Source organism: Geospiza fortis, unplaced genomic scaffold (genome assembly GCF_000277835.1).
Source record: "Geospiza fortis unplaced genomic scaffold, GeoFor_1.0 scaffold112, whole genome shotgun sequence".
NCBI classification, from domain to species: Eukaryota; Metazoa; Chordata; class Aves; order Passeriformes; family Thraupidae; genus Geospiza; species Geospiza fortis.
This window is the reverse complement of record NW_005054298.1, coordinates 3,748,309-3,765,693: the sequence shown is the minus strand read 5'-3', so window position 1 is coordinate 3,765,693 and position 17,385 is coordinate 3,748,309. Positions and strand designations below refer to the sequence as shown.

At 40.6% G+C, this 17,385-nt stretch overlaps 1 protein-coding gene across 1 annotated transcript in view; it reads right to left on the bottom strand.

The window, feature by feature from the left end:
* Positions 1–17,385, bottom strand: part of LOC106632255 (von Willebrand factor D and EGF domain-containing protein-like) — a 169,765-nt gene that overhangs the window by 76,119 nt on the left and 76,261 nt on the right. Inside the window, 3 exon segments of the mRNA XM_031057240.1 lie at positions 8,787–9,706; positions 13,887–14,065; positions 17,204–17,369. Of these exon segments, the coding sequence (XP_030913100.1) occupies positions 8,787–9,706; positions 13,887–14,065; positions 17,204–17,369 (1,265 nt within the window).

Below are 17,385 nucleotides of genomic sequence, written 5' to 3'. Positions count from 1 at the left end.
TGAATAAAGAAAAGGAAAAGAACTGCCCTGCTTTTCTTAAAGGGGATGATAAATAAGCAATCTAAGCCATGAAAAGCAAATTTAAAACCAGATCATAAGTGCTGGGTTGGGTTAAATCTTTGCTGAAGTGAGAAAGTAAATGGCCCGTGATGCCCAGGTGCCCCTTCCTTGGAATCAGGTGGCTGATTGAACAATTTTCCATGCCAGAGCTTGCTGGTGTGGATGTGGGCCTCCAGCTACCACAGGTATGAGGGTTCTGTATCAGAGCAAACCGATGCTTAATTATCTCTACAGCTTGGACAGAGCAAGTCTGAGTCTGCCTCCATCCAAATGCTTGCATAAATATTGTATTTCTTTTGTGTATAACGTTATTTTGGTAATCATAGACACAACCACTGAATGCATTATCCTGGAACTCATGACTCAAGTTCATTTGATAATCCTCCCTAAGAAAACACTATCAGCAGCCATATGCTCTTTGCCAGAATTCTGGCACATCAGTGACCTCCCTGCTTTCTGAAGGAAAACGTGTTTTTCCTGCTTCCAGACCCAGGTCTCAGAGGAGCAGAGCTGCTGAAGGAGCTGGGGGTGTCTAGTTTGGAGGAAAGGAGGCTCATGGGGACCATCCCTCTATGACTAACAAAAAGGAGGCTGTGGCAAGGAGTGTGTTGGTCTCTTCTCCCAGCTAGGAGGAGACAGGACAAGAGAAAATGGACTCAAATTGCAGCAGGGGAGGTTTAGATGGGATATTATGGAAACTTTCTGCACTGAAAGGGTGGTCAAGCACTGGGATGGCCTTCCCAGGGAAGTGGCAGAGTCACCATCCCTGGGGGTATCTAAAAGCTGTGTAGATGTGGCACTTGGGGACATGGTTTAGTGCTGGGCTTGATATTGCTGGATTAACAACTGCACTCACAGACCTCAGGGATGTTTTCCAACCTAAACAACCCTGTTTCCATAGTACCAAACTCTAGATCTGTGACCTTTTGCTGGCATGGAGTGAATCTGGTTTTCTGCTTTGAGGGTCTCTGGTATCCAGTATGGATTGCAGAAATGAGCCCTGAGAGAGAGTGGGGAAAAAACATTTTGCAAGAGCTCCCTGCATGTGAGAAATGGCCTGGCTCAATTTCACACTGAAAGCATCCATGTGCTGCAACAATATGGTAGATTATTTTTTGCTTTAGAAAACTCACTGTGACATTTGAGGTTTATTTAATCCTTCTATTTTTAAAAGGCTTGCTAGCAATGTACTTCAGCAACAGAAAAGAAGAGGATTGTGCTGTTGACTGCAGAATATTTCTTCTTTTCCAGATGGCCTGGAGAGGTGAGCTCATGTAAAATTCTGGTTGTGCACTCATGGTGCTCACTGGCACACCAAAGCAGGTCTCAGTTTTGGTCCCTCAGTGGCACTTTTGGGAAGAACCCTTGGCAGCATCTTGAGGCTTCCTAAGAGTGAGTGCAGTGATGTCACAAAAAGGACTTGGGTCATTGTGGTGTTATCTTGGTCCTTATGTCTACTCTAGTGCCCAGTTAGTTAGTTTTAGTAATTTTCCCATGTTTAAAGTTACTGAATTAGATTTAATCTGGTTATTACACTTGGGGTTTTGTTCACAACTGGTTGAATGTTCTGTATCTGGTGGATTGTGAGCTCTTTACACAACATAAAATATTATGTAAAGGCCTTAAAGGTTTACTCTGAATTTTTGGTTTTGGTCAACTTAAATCAGACAAGTTTTAATTCTAGTTTATAAACTGTTGTGAATGTGTTGTTTATTTTGTATGAGCATTGTGAGTATTTGGAGAAGGAGCTTGTGTTTTCAGGGCTTTTTCTTTTCTTTTGGATGTAACAAGATTTAAGGTTGAAATTCCCTGTGGTACCTGTAAACAGCCTGATATAAAGTTACAGGTGTGCATCTGGGGTGTCTGGCTTTGGTCAGTTTGAATGAGACCTATAATTTTTTAAACTTTTCTAGAAATTTAATCCTCTGTTCTTTGGAAAATAGTTTTGTTTAGCTACATGTTTTTTTTTTACTGTCTTCACTGTTTTCATTTTGCATTAAAGCAAATAAACTAATCTGCAGAAGAGACTGATCTCCCTGACCTGGTTTGCAGGGAATAGAATGGATCACTGAGCATGCAACCTTCCATGTCCCTTATCACCAAGATTTGATATCCTTTTAAAATTCATTTTCTATTGACTTTGTAACTATAAAGCTAATAGTCCTCTTCCTGCTCAGCCAGGTCTGTGCCTCAAATGGAAGGAACTGGGAGTTAAAACAGTAGATTAAAGCTGGTATTGATGTTTGCCTTTTCAGATGCTTGTTTATTGCATCTGCACCAGCAAAAACTAAAGTAAAACTGCTATGAAAAGAAGAAAGGCTTCAAAACTAGCAAGAAGTCCCCAGTCTCTGAGAACTGCCCACAAAGATGTTTGATGTGACTGAGAAAAATGTTTCTCTGAGCAGAGTACGTGGGTGTCAGTGAGGACGCATCTGTGGTAGTTAAAGTTTGTGCTTTTCTTCTCTTTTGATTCTAAAGTGTTTTTCTTTTGTAAATTTTGTGGCTCCTACTAAAACTTTTGTTGTTGGAGGTGTTCATTCCTCTAAAAGAACAAGAGTGCTATTTTTAAAAGGTGACAAGTCCTAGGTTCAAAAATTAATGTTTTGACAAATAATCTCAAAGCTTGAATTTAATCATTATACCTTTTAAAATTATGTCTGCTAATACTGGCTCTGTTTTTTGCTGAGAAGAATGTATTTGTGTAAATTTTTATAGCCCAGACCTGAAGACACTGTAGAATGATTTTCTTCAAGTAGGATGCTCCAAGTCCCACCCAACCTGGCCCTGAACTCTTCCAGGGATGGGAGATCCACAACTTTTCTGGGCTTCCTGTGCCAGGGCATCAATGATGATGAGGACCACTGCTCTGCAGATGGCTGGGAGAAGGAAAGTGTGCTTTACAAACAAACATTTTAAAGATACTTTCCCCAGTTTTCTTTCAGTCCTAAATCACAAATTGTTTTAACTAGGAAAATGCTGACTAACTGAACACAATGTAATCTTAAATTGCATAATATGTATCTTCATACTTTATCTACTTTCCAATATTGGTAAGCTGAGGGGAAAAAATTCATAGTAAGTGGCGATAACAGGTCTCAAAAGAAAAGTTTTCATTTTCAAGCTTTACAGAACCTCTTTTATGGAGCATTGATATCTTAGTGAGACTTCTTTAATGTCACCTTAAAGGAAATAAGAATATATCTATAATATCTTTAAGCCCAGTGTAAAGAACACAGTCCCAGTGGGATGGGAGCTGTGTATTAAAATGTGGTTTATGCTGCAATGGTACATAGGGATCTGCTTGAAATGTTCCCTGCCTTACAGGATTCACTGCTGAAGAAAAATGTATTTGATAGAAACAGAAGCCCCAGCTTCTAAACTTCAGTGCAAGAACACAGCCTCACACCCATCAGCTGCTGAGTGAACCTTTAAACAGGAGAGGGAACGGGGAGGCTGCAGGCACCGGAGAGCTTCAAACCTCCCTCAGCTGGATAGACAGGAAAATTCAACATTGTGGAGTGCAAAAGTCAACAATTAGTATGAGAAAAAGGGAAAAAGAAAAGAACACTCGTGAAAAAGGGATCTGATTTTTGTCTTGATAGTGTGACTTCATCAAAGTGACAGGAACTGTGATTTTGTTAATACTGTGCTCACCAAAGTCAATGGAATTTTATAATGAAGAGTAGAATTAAGCCCAATGACTTACCATTTGAAAAGAAGAAGGGCTTTTTCAGGGATAATGCAATTTAACATTTTTTTATAGCAACAGTAGTTTGGTGAGAAAAGTTTGAAACAGTAAGAATGGTTTTTGCTGTTCTCACAAGCACATTTGACTCTTCTTATGAAATGCAATTTTGAAAAATCAATGGAATTGCTAAAGTGTATTGCATCCTCTCTGCCATGGAACATGTTTTGGCATATTAGCAAAAAGCCTGGTTGTTTTTTCTTTGTTTACAAGCCCAAGTGATTTGAAAAAAAAATGATCAGTTCCTGTGGAAAAGGGTCACAGTTTCTGGTAACAGTTTCTGGGGCCCTTGTGGTGCTATTAAATGGAATTTTCCCTTGAAGGTCTGGTCACCACAAGCTGGTCCCAGCCACAGGGAACACCAGCCTTACACACAGTGAGCAATATTTCTCATTGTAGATATCCTGGGGATTTAGGAAATGGATTATATTTCCTTTGAAAAGTCTAAGATGCATTTTTTACATTGCATAATATTTTAATTTATTGACTTTAATTTATGCAAGGACAGCATCTATTGTACCAACACACCCTGATGGCTCCCTCTGCATCTTATCAGCAAAACACATATTGAAAATATCAGAAAGTATTAATTTACTTGACTTCCTAACAGCCCTTACATAATCACAATGATCTGGAATTTTAAGATCATTGAATTGATTCGAGTGGGAGACAAGTATTTACTTCAGCCAGGATGCTCCCATACAAATGCTCCAATCTCCAAAACAGATTGGAGTTAGATGTAGACAATGGAAATACTCTGTCCCCTTTTACCTGGGGATCCTGAAAAAAAATTAAGTATTTTCTTTCAATGTCTTCCTCATGCTTTGTCTTTGAAAATGAGAATTAACCTTAAAAATAAATCACAATTACATAAATGATGAGATTTCTATAATATGTACCTGACCTTACATTCATGGTTTGATCAAAAATCTGAGCTTATTCTTCCAAGGGGGAGAGGCATTTTCCATTGGAAGACCCAGCCTGAGGAACTGGATAGCTGACCCCATAATTTTGCTCTTTATAAATAAATTTTAAAAAATATTGCCTGCTTTAATTCATATTATTTAATTACAGCACATGAACAGGACCCAAAGCAGACTGCTGAATTCAGAAAGGTCTGTATAACCACTCTAAAAATAACAGGGTGTAGCAGATGGGTCTGGGGGACCTGTGTGGTTGTGGTTCACAGCTCTGAAAATGCAGTTGGGTTCACAGCCCCTCTTAATAGCACCACTGAAACGTATTGATATGAAAATGGGATCTCTGTCTGTATGGAAGGTGAATATTCCCTTCTCACCCTCTCACCATCATTTTTTGCTGGCTTTGATTTCTTTGCTGGTTAATTTTTTTTTCTCCCCAGAACTTTCTGCGTAGAAATTTTAACTTCAAGTGTCATTACTTCACTGAAACTAATTTGTCGTTATTACTCCTCATTACCTTTTATCTTGTAATTGCTCTTTAGAGCTTCAATCTGCATATTACATTACTCTATGTGTGCTTTACCAGTCCTGATATTTTTTAATAAGCAACATGGTCAATATATACAAATGGTAAGCACCAACCCGATTTGCTATCTGCTGTAATTGGATTCTGCCTTTAATTACAGGTGGTAATGACATTTTAAGCACCTTATACAGGTGTTGGGGGGAGGGTGGGGGTTATGAAATGTTAAGCAACATTAAGAAATTCTAAGCTTCTGGAGTGCTGCCAAGTTTCAGAGGTGCCTTTCAACTCCAAATAGTGATTTTCATGTGAGGATAATTATAGCTCTGGCCACCTGGACTGCTCCTGTTGGAGTCAGGCAGAGCAGAGGAGTGAACTTGTCTGCAAGCCACACTTCACATCTTCTCTCTTTATTTCTGTTTTCATTTAAAATCACTTCAAATATATCATGGCCTGTATTTTGATTCCTAAAAATACTGCAGGACCATCTTTTTGGGTGTGTATGCTGCCAAAACCAGTGGCAGAATATATTGTTCTGTATTGGCAGCATAGCTGAGGTTGGGTGACCTTGGAAAATTTATTTGAATTATGTTGATGGCCTCCTTGATCTTGGGGGAGTTTTAATTCACATCTATAATTCCAGCCTGAGAAAATTAGACAGAGATTTGTTTTGGAACTGATGGGAAAATATATAGCCAGCAAAAGGAGTTGCCTTCTCCTTCATAACTTATGTAGCTTCTCCTGGAAAATAACTTTTCCCTAGCAATAGCACTTAAAACTCAGCATTTCTGAGATCAACCCTCATTCTCCTGTTTCTTCTGTCCTGACTTTTTGAAAAGAAAGTGAAAGAGACAGCACTTTTATATGTCCTGCAGGAACCTAATTCAATTCTTAATTTCTCCTCCTTTCTTTCCCTTCCTACAGAACCCCTGCTCATTAGCCACAAAGCCCAGGGGCTCATCCTGCCTGTGCTGATTTCCTGGGCTCTGCCAGCCAGGCCAGGACTCCTGAGCTCCCAGGGATGGGGCTCAAGCTGCTCTGGTTGGAGCACACAGCTTTATTTCTGAGATTTATCTTAATTCTTCATCTCTAGTGACCAATTCTGGCGTGAAAGCCTTTCGTGATGTCAGCAGGACCTCGGTTCTGAGCACCTCCAGCCCTGTGAAGTGACATTTGAGATGCTGGTGGTTGCTGTGTGGTGCTGCTGTGTTTTTCCCTGGAAAGAGGTGTCCCATCACACATGGACCTTGGGATCTGTAGGGGAGCAGCCCTGGGGGTGTTCAGCCTGCAGAAAAGGAGGCTCAGGGGGGATTTTATTGCTCTCTGCACTACCTCAAAGGAGGTTGTACCTGGTAGGAATTGGTCTCTTGTCCCAAGTAAAAAGCAATCAGACAAGAGGATCTTGTTGCTGTCATCACCAAGAGATGTTTAAATTGGATATTAAGGAAAATGTATTCACTGGAAAGGTGGGCAGGCATTGGAACAGGCAGCCCAGGGAGGTGGTGGAGTCACCATGCCTGTAAGTGTTCAAAAAACCACCTCAGATGTGACACCTGGGAACATGGTTTAGCGGTGAAGATGGCAGTGCTGGGTTAAGGGTTGGATTCCATGATGTCCCAGATCCTTTCCAATCTCAATGATCCCATGACATCTGTGTAGAACATTTCTGAATGTGACATGTGAAAACAAGCAAATAACCTTAAATATATTTTGAATTAAATTCAAAAATCAAGAACAGCTAAAGGTGAAGCTCCCATGGAGGCTTGCCTTGATTGACTGTACCAAATTATCTAGATGACCTTTTCCTAGTATTATAATGTCAGGGTGATTGGCATGCCAGAACTAAGATTTTATTTCTCCTTGTAGGGGATCCGACCTTAGGCTGCATCTATAGATCTGCTTTATATTTCATTCAAAATATCAGGTAATTACATATATATATATGTATATATATATATATATATAATATATAAACCAGCTTCTCTATTTTTGTGTATATAGAAAAATATTCTAAATCACTAATAAATGAATTCATAAATGGTCTTTAATAATGGATCTCATTGCAGCTCATTCCACTGATTCTCTCTGGACAGTGGCAGCACTTTTTCCTCTCCATAGTTAATGTTGAGATGAATTTATTGTGTGATGTTTTCTCCTAATTTCTCTACATTTATACCAAAGACAAGGGAGAATATCCTGAAAATTAAGCATGCCAGTTTTCACCTTGGTTTTGATTTTTATGGGTTGTTTTATTCTCAAGTTTTCTCTAACTCAGGAAAAAGCATTGTCTAGACAAGATGGCCCAGCACCCTGTCCAGCTGAACATTGGAAATGCACAAGGCAAAGGCAGCAAGAGGCAGAAAAAGCAGCCAGGGCAGAGGAAGGCAGTGGTTTTGGGGGTGTTTGCCACAGCTGATGTGTGTTTGTTTTCCATTTCTCACCTCCCTGTGCAATCGCAGGCTGAGCTCTGTTCTCTGTCCTTGTTTATATTTGATGTCACAGCAAGAAGACAAGGTGCCATTAGCTTTTACTTGAAAGGTCATATTGAAGCTATTTTCCTCTAATCTGAGAGATTTCAGCCATAGAAAAATAAAATTTTAAAATTTGGCCCAAGCAAGCCCCCTAACCCCTTTGTATCACAGAGAAATAAGTTAAACATTGAATTGTATGTTGGGCAATTGTTTCAAAATTGTCCCTGGTGTCAGTTATTCTCTGTGTGAAAGAGAATTAATTCTTCCATATTTGAGAAGTTATTCTGAAAATTTTAGTCTGTCATTAACAGAAAGAAAGGATGTCAGGATATATTTAAACTGCTTTAAACCCATGCATTGAAGTTATGTTTAATGCGAAGAATATGGGTGATCCCATCCCTGATAATGAATGCATTGTGGTGTCAGATGTGCCACTGAGCTCCTGGGGCTGGCTGGAGATTTGGATGTCTCAGCTGTGCCATTGTGACTGACCCTAGACTGACCCTATTTGATGGCTTTGGCAGGGTTACTTGTCCATTTTGTCACTTTTAATTTTGTGTTGTTACTAGTATAGTGTTTAAAATTAAGGTTCAAACTTTATTTTCTCTTGACTAGAAAAAAAAAAGAAGAAAGACATATCTCTACACCGTTTACATGAATATTGACCACAAGGTGAGCAGGATGCTCCTCTTTTTTTTTGTGAGAAGCCTGCTTGTCAGCCTGCCAGTGATAGATCAGATGTAAAGAAAATCACTTCTGCAAAACCAATTTGCTAAGGGGCTTGTAAAATCCATTTTTAAAAAGTTACTGAGGCAAAAAAAGCAAAGGACCAGCCAACCAGATATTTTGATTGGCTCCTCAAGGTCAAAACCTGATTACTAATTCATCAAACACCTTACTGGTAGCACCGCTTGAAGAGCAAACAACTCTGTGCAGATGTTCTGCCTAATAATGCCAGTATGGAAAGAAGGCTTTACTCACTGCCAATATGGAAAGAAGGTTTTACTCACTGCCAGTATGGAAAGAAGGTTTTACTCACTGCCAATATGGAAAGAAGGTTTACTCACTTTTGGCAGAGCTGCAGTGGTGGGAGCTGTGGCCTGCTGGGCACTGGCAGCCCAGCTCTGTGCAGGGACACTGGAGAGCAGCAAGGATCTCCTCCAAGGCAGCAGAGGGCTGGTTTCCAACAGGGAACTCTCCCTTCCTGCTCCCCAGCACTCTCCTTTCACACTCATTTTCCAAAAGGGCGATCAGTGCCCTCGCCCAAGCCATGTCATCTTTGAGCTGCAGGTCCAACAGGCAAATGTCGATTGCCTCATCCAGGTGTCTGGCCAGGAGGCCTTTGCATGCCAAGCCAATGGTGGAGTTTGCAAGAATTTGGTGGCAAATCTCCCGAGCCTTGGTGGCAGTCAGGCCATTGGGAGTGGGCCATGACAGTGGAATTTTCGTACGAACCCCTTCAAAATAATCCTCAGGGAAAAAATATGCAAAGCTCTCCGAATGTCTCTGGGCTGGGCCATGCACTGGGTGAAAGGATGAGTCTTTATAATACTTGTCTTGCCTTTTTGCTTTCCTTAGGTCTCCTATTGGTTTTGTAGAGTCAATGGAGCTGTGGCTATTCATGGAAACATTGTGTGGGAGGGACTTTAGTGGAACCTCGGGGCTTCTTCGCTTTTGGACTGATTTAGAAAAATGTCTTTGACCAAAAGCTTTGGTCGGGGGTTTCCCATCTTTTCTCAAAGTTGACTCTGCTTCTGCGTGAGTGACAAACTCAGACGTGACATCCAGATATGGGATTGCAAAGCTGTGGTCCACATGGTCATGATGGCAGCCAGAGGGCTCAGGGGAGGGAGTCTGAAAGGCATTTTTTGTGTTTGCCACGGGCACAGGCTTGGTGCTCTCCTTCTGGCATCTGCAGAAACTTTTCCTTTGCTTCCTCTCAGAGGGTGCTGGAGTCTTGTCAAATAAACTCTTCCCTGGAGGAATTCTGATTTAAAAATAGGAAGGGATTAGAAGGAGAAAGCTTTCAACAAATTATTCTATCATACAAGGAAACTTTCACTGAGGGTAGGGTAAGCATAAATTCCCAATCTACAAAAGTTCTTGAGAAAACACTTAAGTTTAACCTGTTTTCTTTAGTCACTTTTGCACTGCCCTTCTTGAGTTGTCCTGTGTGTTTTGTAGAACTTCATGGAGACTTTTTATACCAGATGTTTAAGTGGTTTGCTGGAGCGTTGCCCAACTGCTTGAATTCTCCTTGCAGGACTTTCTCTGAGGTGCAGGTTACCCTTTGTGTACTATACATGAAAGAGGCCTTGGATTTGTCCCTGGGTGTTACAGCTAACTCTTGGAGGATGACAAAAAAGTCATATTTGTTTGAAATCCTACATTATGAAAATCATGTGTGCCTGATCTGTCCTCTAAGATGTATATTGCTAACTTTTTTCTTTTAAATGTCTTCCCCCCCCCTTTTTTTTTTTCATACTTAATTTCATTCTTTCGTTCTACTAGAGTTTTCTTTGATTTTTTTCTTTCAACACAAAGCAGTTCTCTATTGATCATAGGGCTAGGCTATCATATAAGATGAGATGATTCTCTTCTCCCTTTTAAATTTAGTCTTTAATGATGGATGAACTTCTAGAGACTTCAGTTTGAATAAACAGACATGATTCAGGTTTCTTCAGAAATCTCATATCTCTTATTGATCTTGTTTGTGCAGTACAAGAGGAATCCTAGGGCTTTATAGGAAAAGATATGTTTCTTGTCCCAATATTTTGCAGCGTGTCATTACAAGACAAATTTGAAAGAGCATCAAAAATTAAAATTATTTTGGCTTTAATTTTGTCTTGCAGCCAGAATGTTGGGATTTCAGGAAAGGGAAAGCATTTGCCAATATATTGGAGCCAAACACTAGATACTGTTGTTGGAAACTGTAATTGCCTTTATCCAATTTGTTAGAAATACATTTTAAATGGCATATCTGATATTACAAATTTAATCATTTACACAATCATGACTTTAAAACAGAACATCTCAGTGACACTGGCAAAATGAATCTATTTCTCCTCCTGAAACATGAGCACAAACATTTATGGAACTGTTTTGCCCAAAGTGTGGGCTTAGCAGGAGACACTATGAGACAAAAGAGTGGTTTTCATGCTCATGGAAATGCACAAGCTGTTCTGCAGTTCTGTATAGTCCAGGAAAATAAAATGGTTCTGGTGATTGAGAGATTTGTCCCTTGAACAATACATGTTAGTGTCTGAATGAGTGTCCTTCATGCTCCATTCCTCTGGTTCTAATAGAGGGGTTATCTGCCCCGACTTAGCATCAAGTACATTTAAATCTAGACTAAGGCAGCAGCAGATCCTCCTTTGATATAATACTACATAAACTAGAGGCTATTGTAAATATTATTTATTTAATAAAAAAAAAAATCAACCACATAAACTGGTCCAGAATCAGGACAGAAACTTAATGCACCAATGAAAATGTCACTAAAATGAAACTCTTTTGCCTTGACATCTTACTGAAACAAAATCCTCTGTTAATCCTACATGAAACCAATTACCTTTTGGTCAGCCCCTGTCCACAGAACACAGGTGTATGGTGGGGAAAGAATGGAAACCCCGCCTTCCTCACAGCCATGCACATACAGCTGCTCCTCAGTGAGCTCAAATGTCCCTCTGTCCCCTGCTTGAGATGACCAGACTATTATTCCTCTGAGCCACCTATTATAATCCAGAAAGAACTAAAGAAATTTTTTTTTCATCCAATTGAGTTGGATGCTATTATAGAGAAAGTGAACAGAATTTAACAGCATTTCTGCTGGTCTCTTGGCGTATTTTTAAATGTCTGAAGATTTTATTTTGCCTACTTAAATCACAAGTTTTAAGATTCATCTCTTCTCTGGTTGCTATTTAGTGACTGGGAAGCTTTGATGTTGTTTTACTGTTTAAAAGTTGTGTTGGAAAGCTGGTGTGTAAAACTGATCTGTGCATGCAGGGCCCTGCAGCTGCTTGAGAGAGGTGGGAGCCAGGGAAAGCTCTGAACTGCCAGATGGTGGGCACTCAGATGGCTTCAGGTGCTGGAGAAAACCTAGCACGCTTTCAGGGTTATTTAAAATGAAATTAAAAACAGCAGCAGAAAAGTCACCCTCCAGCTTTTGTTTTTTACTGGGCTGTTTCTCAGTGAGTGGATCAGAGAATGATCCAGTCTCCTCTGGAGGTGACCTCAGTTTCTCTATTGGTTTGGTTTTTCTATGCAGGTTCTGAGGGGTCCTTGAGAATCCATCCTTGGGGGTAGTGCAAGATGAAACTCATCACCCCTCCTGCCCCTCTCACTTAGCAGGAGCTTCCCTGCCTTCCCTGAAGAATCACACAGCCCTAGAAAACTCCTCAGTACTTCGTAACTAAATTCCTTTGTATTGTGCTTTGGCTTCAGCTTTTTCAGCAAAATTGCTCTGAGCAAGTTCTCCGAAGGACCTTTTAGCCTTTTTTGGGGCAGTGAGTTATTGGTTGGTTCTTGCACCAAGCTATTTCTCCATCTGCCTTCCCAGAAGCAATCTCTGACTGATTACCCCATTATTAGGATGTTAATGATGGCTGTTGAATTCTAAATAGTAGAATTTATAATGACAGGCCAAAATAGACATTAGGTAGCCATTACTTAGGCCCACTGAATAGAACTAGAATATGACAGAGGTGCTTGTTTATTTTCTGAAGTGTAGGAAGTCTAAAAATTCATTGCTCCCATAGGATTGTGCTGAGCTCCCATATACAGATTAAGTGCAATGTTAGTGTTTTGCCTTCTTTTTCCTTACTTCACAAACCAGGCTACACAAGCAAGCCCATTTTGGTTTTAGGGGCACCTATTAGGCATGTTTGAAGTTCAGCAACAGGAATTAAAATGTGGGATAGGGATAGAGATAGGGGCAGGGATAGGGACAGGGACTGTGACAGGGAGATGTCAGAGTTGGACTCCTGGCTCTGTTTCCAGACCATCTGCCCCAGAAAGTACAAGTTCTCAGAGCTCACTGTCATCATCAGTAGAGTTGATATTAGGTTTTAGCATGGTACATATATTACCAGACTTTGTCAAAATGTAACATTTAATCTATACTCACATGTTGTAATTAGCATTCAGGAATAAAAGAACAAGAGAAATAAGAAACCCTTAATTAATCCCTATTGTCAGCTACCTACGTTTTCAAGGGTGGGTGGGAACTGCATTTTTCTTTAACAGCTGAGAGGGATCTTAACACAGCTGTTAACATGGCATCACTTGTGAATATAGAACTTCTCTCTTGGAAACTGCTGATGTGTTTTGTGCTGACTGAAGATTAAGCCCCTGTGCTGCTGGGATGGAGATGGGTCTTCAGGCTTCTCCCTTAGGTTAAGCAGATCTCTCTGTCAGGCCATTAGGGGAGTCTGTAATGAAATAAACCCATAAAGGCCATTTGGAACACTGCTAAGTGTAAGAGCTGAAAAGAGGGATGCAGGACTCCAGGCAGCTCTCCAAAATGCAGTTTATTCCATCCAAGAGGTTACAGCAGTCCAGGGTTGTGAGTGACAGAGCTGTGCCTACAGCTGTCAGCTCCAGCTGCAGGTAGCCCTGGAGACCCTTTGGTTTTGGTTACATGGCATTATACACCCTCCTCTGCTGAGCATCTTAATACAGCAGAACCAATCTATACCTTAATTATTATCTATAGCAAATCATAACTACTGTAATTACCACATTCATGTTACTATTCTCCAATCACAAAAAGTCAGTACATTACAGTTTAAGCTAGAAGTTGTTTTCCAGTTTTCTTGCAGTGGAAAATTCTGAGACCTTTTTTCTACTTGCAACATTTACTGAATTGTTGGCCTGTGCTATTTTTCTGCTTGGTATAATATCTTCTTGTTTGAGGCGGGTTTATCCTTTGCTCTAAGTCATAAAACCCCCTTCTAACTAACACATCCTTTGCCTTCTTGGTTATCCAGTAAAACTGGCTCAGCAGTTATTTTCTTCTATATCAAAACTCTCATTTCTATTCCTTCTTCAGATTCTACATTCAAAAATCTTTCTGCCAAGCCTACATATGTGTGAGACTTTCTTGTCAAACTTTCATCCTTCCCAACAGCTAAGAGCATCTCCTGGGTGGGATCTCTGTGGCTTTGTACCTCCACTCCTCTATGAAGTCTTCCTCAGGCACGTTGTTGAGGTCGTTGTGAGCCCTCCCATCAAAGAGGCCACACAAGCCCCGGGTGCTGTTGAAGTCCCTGCCCGGTGTCCTCACTGTCACACCCATTCCCCTCTCGCTCAGGTCTGCTCGAACAAACGCCCCAGAAGGGAACAGGATCTGAAGAGGCAGAAAAAACAAAAAAGCTCAAGTGAATTGAAGCTCTTACCAAGCTTTTTATGCAATAAAAAACGTCTCTTTCCAGAAACGAAAATTTCAAAGCAGGATGTTAGTGATGGCGGAGGTAATTTAAGATCACTTAGAAACACTATAAATATTTATTTGTGCTATTATTTAGCTTGCTTTCAGATTCCATGGCATTAATATCTGATAGCATTACATAAATATATAACTCCATGAGTACTTTCTTCTTAAATTAATATTTGCATCCATTGAAGTTTTCCCAGTGGTAAGTTACCAGCTAATTTTATATAGTGACTTCCATGACAATAAGGCCACCCTTGTGTCTTTTATATTAATAATTTTAAAATAATAACATTTTTTAGAGAAACTGCCAAGATTGAAAAATATCTTTCTTCCTTTTGAAGAACTGTTTCATTTTCCAAGGCCGGATTATCCAGAAAATGATTGTGTTTTAAAGTGGATAAAGCAATTTTCTCATTAAAGGACTAGTGGTAGGCTTACACTGACCTTTAAAAGGAAAAAAAAAAACCTAGCAGGGTTCAAAACAAGAAGTAACTGTGTGGATAATGGATTTTTCAGATTGGTTTACTAACCAAATAATAAAAAGAAGAAAAAAAAGCAAAAAGAAAATATCTGTTCAGCTGATATTTTTTTATTTGCTGTATTTTTACAGGTTTAAAAAAAACTATTTGAAAATTTTCTGAGCCTGGAGAGGGAGCAGGAACATGCTATCCTGATAAGTAGCATTAATATTTTCTTTTTATCCAAAAGTAAACATTTTCAGTTAATCTTAAAAAATACATTAGAGTTGCAAACATCTCATTATAACAATTTCAAAAGAATTATTTTCCTTTTCTAAGTGGCCCCTGCCTAAATATAATTTATTCATCCAAATAACGTCCTTCATTTTCCTTTATTTTGGGTGGGGATTTTCTGGTCCCTTTGAAGTTCCTCCCCATCAAATCTACTCATATCTGTGAAGGAGTAACAAGCTCATATTTTTATTCTTGTGCTTGAATCCAGGGTTTACTCAGAGTTTGGCTTCACTAAATTATAATTCTGCCTATTTTAGTTCCCCGTTACTTCAGGCTTTTTCTAGAGGGCTGTGTGTAAAACCCTTGCAATCAGAGCTGCCTGAGCTGCTCAGTCTTCTCCGCTGTCCAGATTAATATCTGGATTTATTTTGGGAGTTTGGAGAGCTCTAACCCTTTCCTATCCTGCTGCCCCGGGCAACGCATCCCACCTGGATTTAATGCTGCTAATTGAGGCTTCAAAGAAGGTTTTTTGAGCCCTGAGTTTGCAGAGTTATTCAGTGACTGCCTGCTGGAAGCTGCCACTTTGCGTGACCCAACCCCATTCCGATCCTCCTTGAACATTGCGGGAGCCAGTGGGAGCCAGTTCCTGAGCTGCATGAGGATAATGATGGACAAGTGCTGGGAGGATTGGGATGCACCCCACTCGATGGTGGGCTCAAGGATCTTGTTCTCTGCTGTGCAGTTCCTGTAGATTGCCACTCACCTCAGCAGCAGGATTCATATCGTGTCCCCAGTCTGCCCTGATTTGTTTCCCTGAGTTTTACCTCAGGTGTAAATGTGAATAGGGATTCCTTGCTAAGATCATCCTGGTAATAAAACAGTAATTATATTGCATTCAGTTGCAAAATGAAATGACAGCTTGATTCCTGCTTTTTCTCTATTCTATAATTAACAGACTTTCAATTACTGCCTTCCTGAGGTCTATTCCAAGTGAGATCACAAGGAGAGCCAAGCACAGGCACTTCCTGCATCATTCTGGCTCTGCTGTGGACCGATCTTCATCCAAAACATTTCATAGCAATAAATCTTGATGATACAACTCTAGGATAAAATTATCTTCTTGGCCATAATTTGCAGCCCTTTTTTTTACCAAAACCCCTGGTGCAGCCTGCTCTTATTTTTCCAGTGATTTCAGTCTATTAGTGTGGATAAGCAATACTTATGCAAAGTAAGTTGTGGCCATATATTTGTTTAGGCAAATGCTTTATGCTACAGCAAATGTTGCACATTTACAGCCCATTTTCATAGCTTTTGGGGGCTCTCTCGCTCTGACTAATAGTGTCTTACTGCTCCACTCAAAAACTCCATTACTCTGCTACCTGTGATCTTTCCTTGCATATTTATATCTTGAGTTCTGCAAAGAAATTTGCTTTATGTGATGTGGTTGGGTAGTGCCTGGCATAAGCAAACATGGAGTGCTGCAGAGAGTAAGCAGTGCTACACTATGTCGCCAAAAAATTTCCAGAGGTATTTGTTTTGTTTGGTTTTACACTTTGCTAAACCAGCACTTTAACCAGCCACTTCCCTGGCTCTCTTTCTGCAGTACATTTGGCTGCAGGCACTCTGATGGCTTCAGATATTTTCATAGTAACTGTTGGAACCCAGGACATCCCTCTGGGTGCCCTGGATGGCTCGAGCCCCTGCCAGGGGGCTCAGAGACCTTGGCATGAATCCAGAGACACCTATGGCTTTGATTTTAACCCATGGAAAAAAATTACCAACCTTATGTGAGGATTCTCAAGCCACGAGAGTTTAAGTAGAATGATAGTTAGTTTGCTACCAGATAGAAAAGTAGAATTTTGAGTTTTTAGAATGGGGGTTCAGAAGCCAAGATGGAGGGATTTGGATGTGCCTTGTCCTTCTTCTTTCTTCTTCTTGGCTTCCATCTTCTGGGTGATGTTGGCACTTTTGGATTGGTTTAGAGTAGAAACACACTGTCTAACACAGGTGATAGGTATTGGAAAATTATTGCAAATAATGTAAATGTAGTTTTTCATATAAAAAGATAACACCGCCCCAGGGGCAGTCAGTGTGCCATGGACTGACTTGCTGGACAGAGCTCAGCAGGTCAAGGAAGAAATGTTTTAGATAACAAAGAATAAACAACCTTGAGAAGCACAGCCAATGAATCATGACTCCTTCTTCGTTCTCAGGGCTGGGAAAAAGAGACTTTCTAACACCTCAGGGTCATCTCGACCACAGAAACCCCAAGAGCAACTTCACTGATAATTCAGAAATATTCAACATGTGTTCTCAAAGCGCAACCACCACAAGATCATTCAGCCATCCACGCACGTACTGTTATTTTCCTGCCTCCGTAAGACTTCAGGATCTTGACTTGCGGCGATGCCTCGGTGCTTTTGATGGTCAGCTGGGGCCTGCTGCCCTGAGAGTGGCCATTGCAGGTGTCCAGCACCACGGTGTCACCCCCTTCTCGTGCAGCCACGCCGCAGTTGCAGGCGGGGGGGGGGGCGGGGGCGG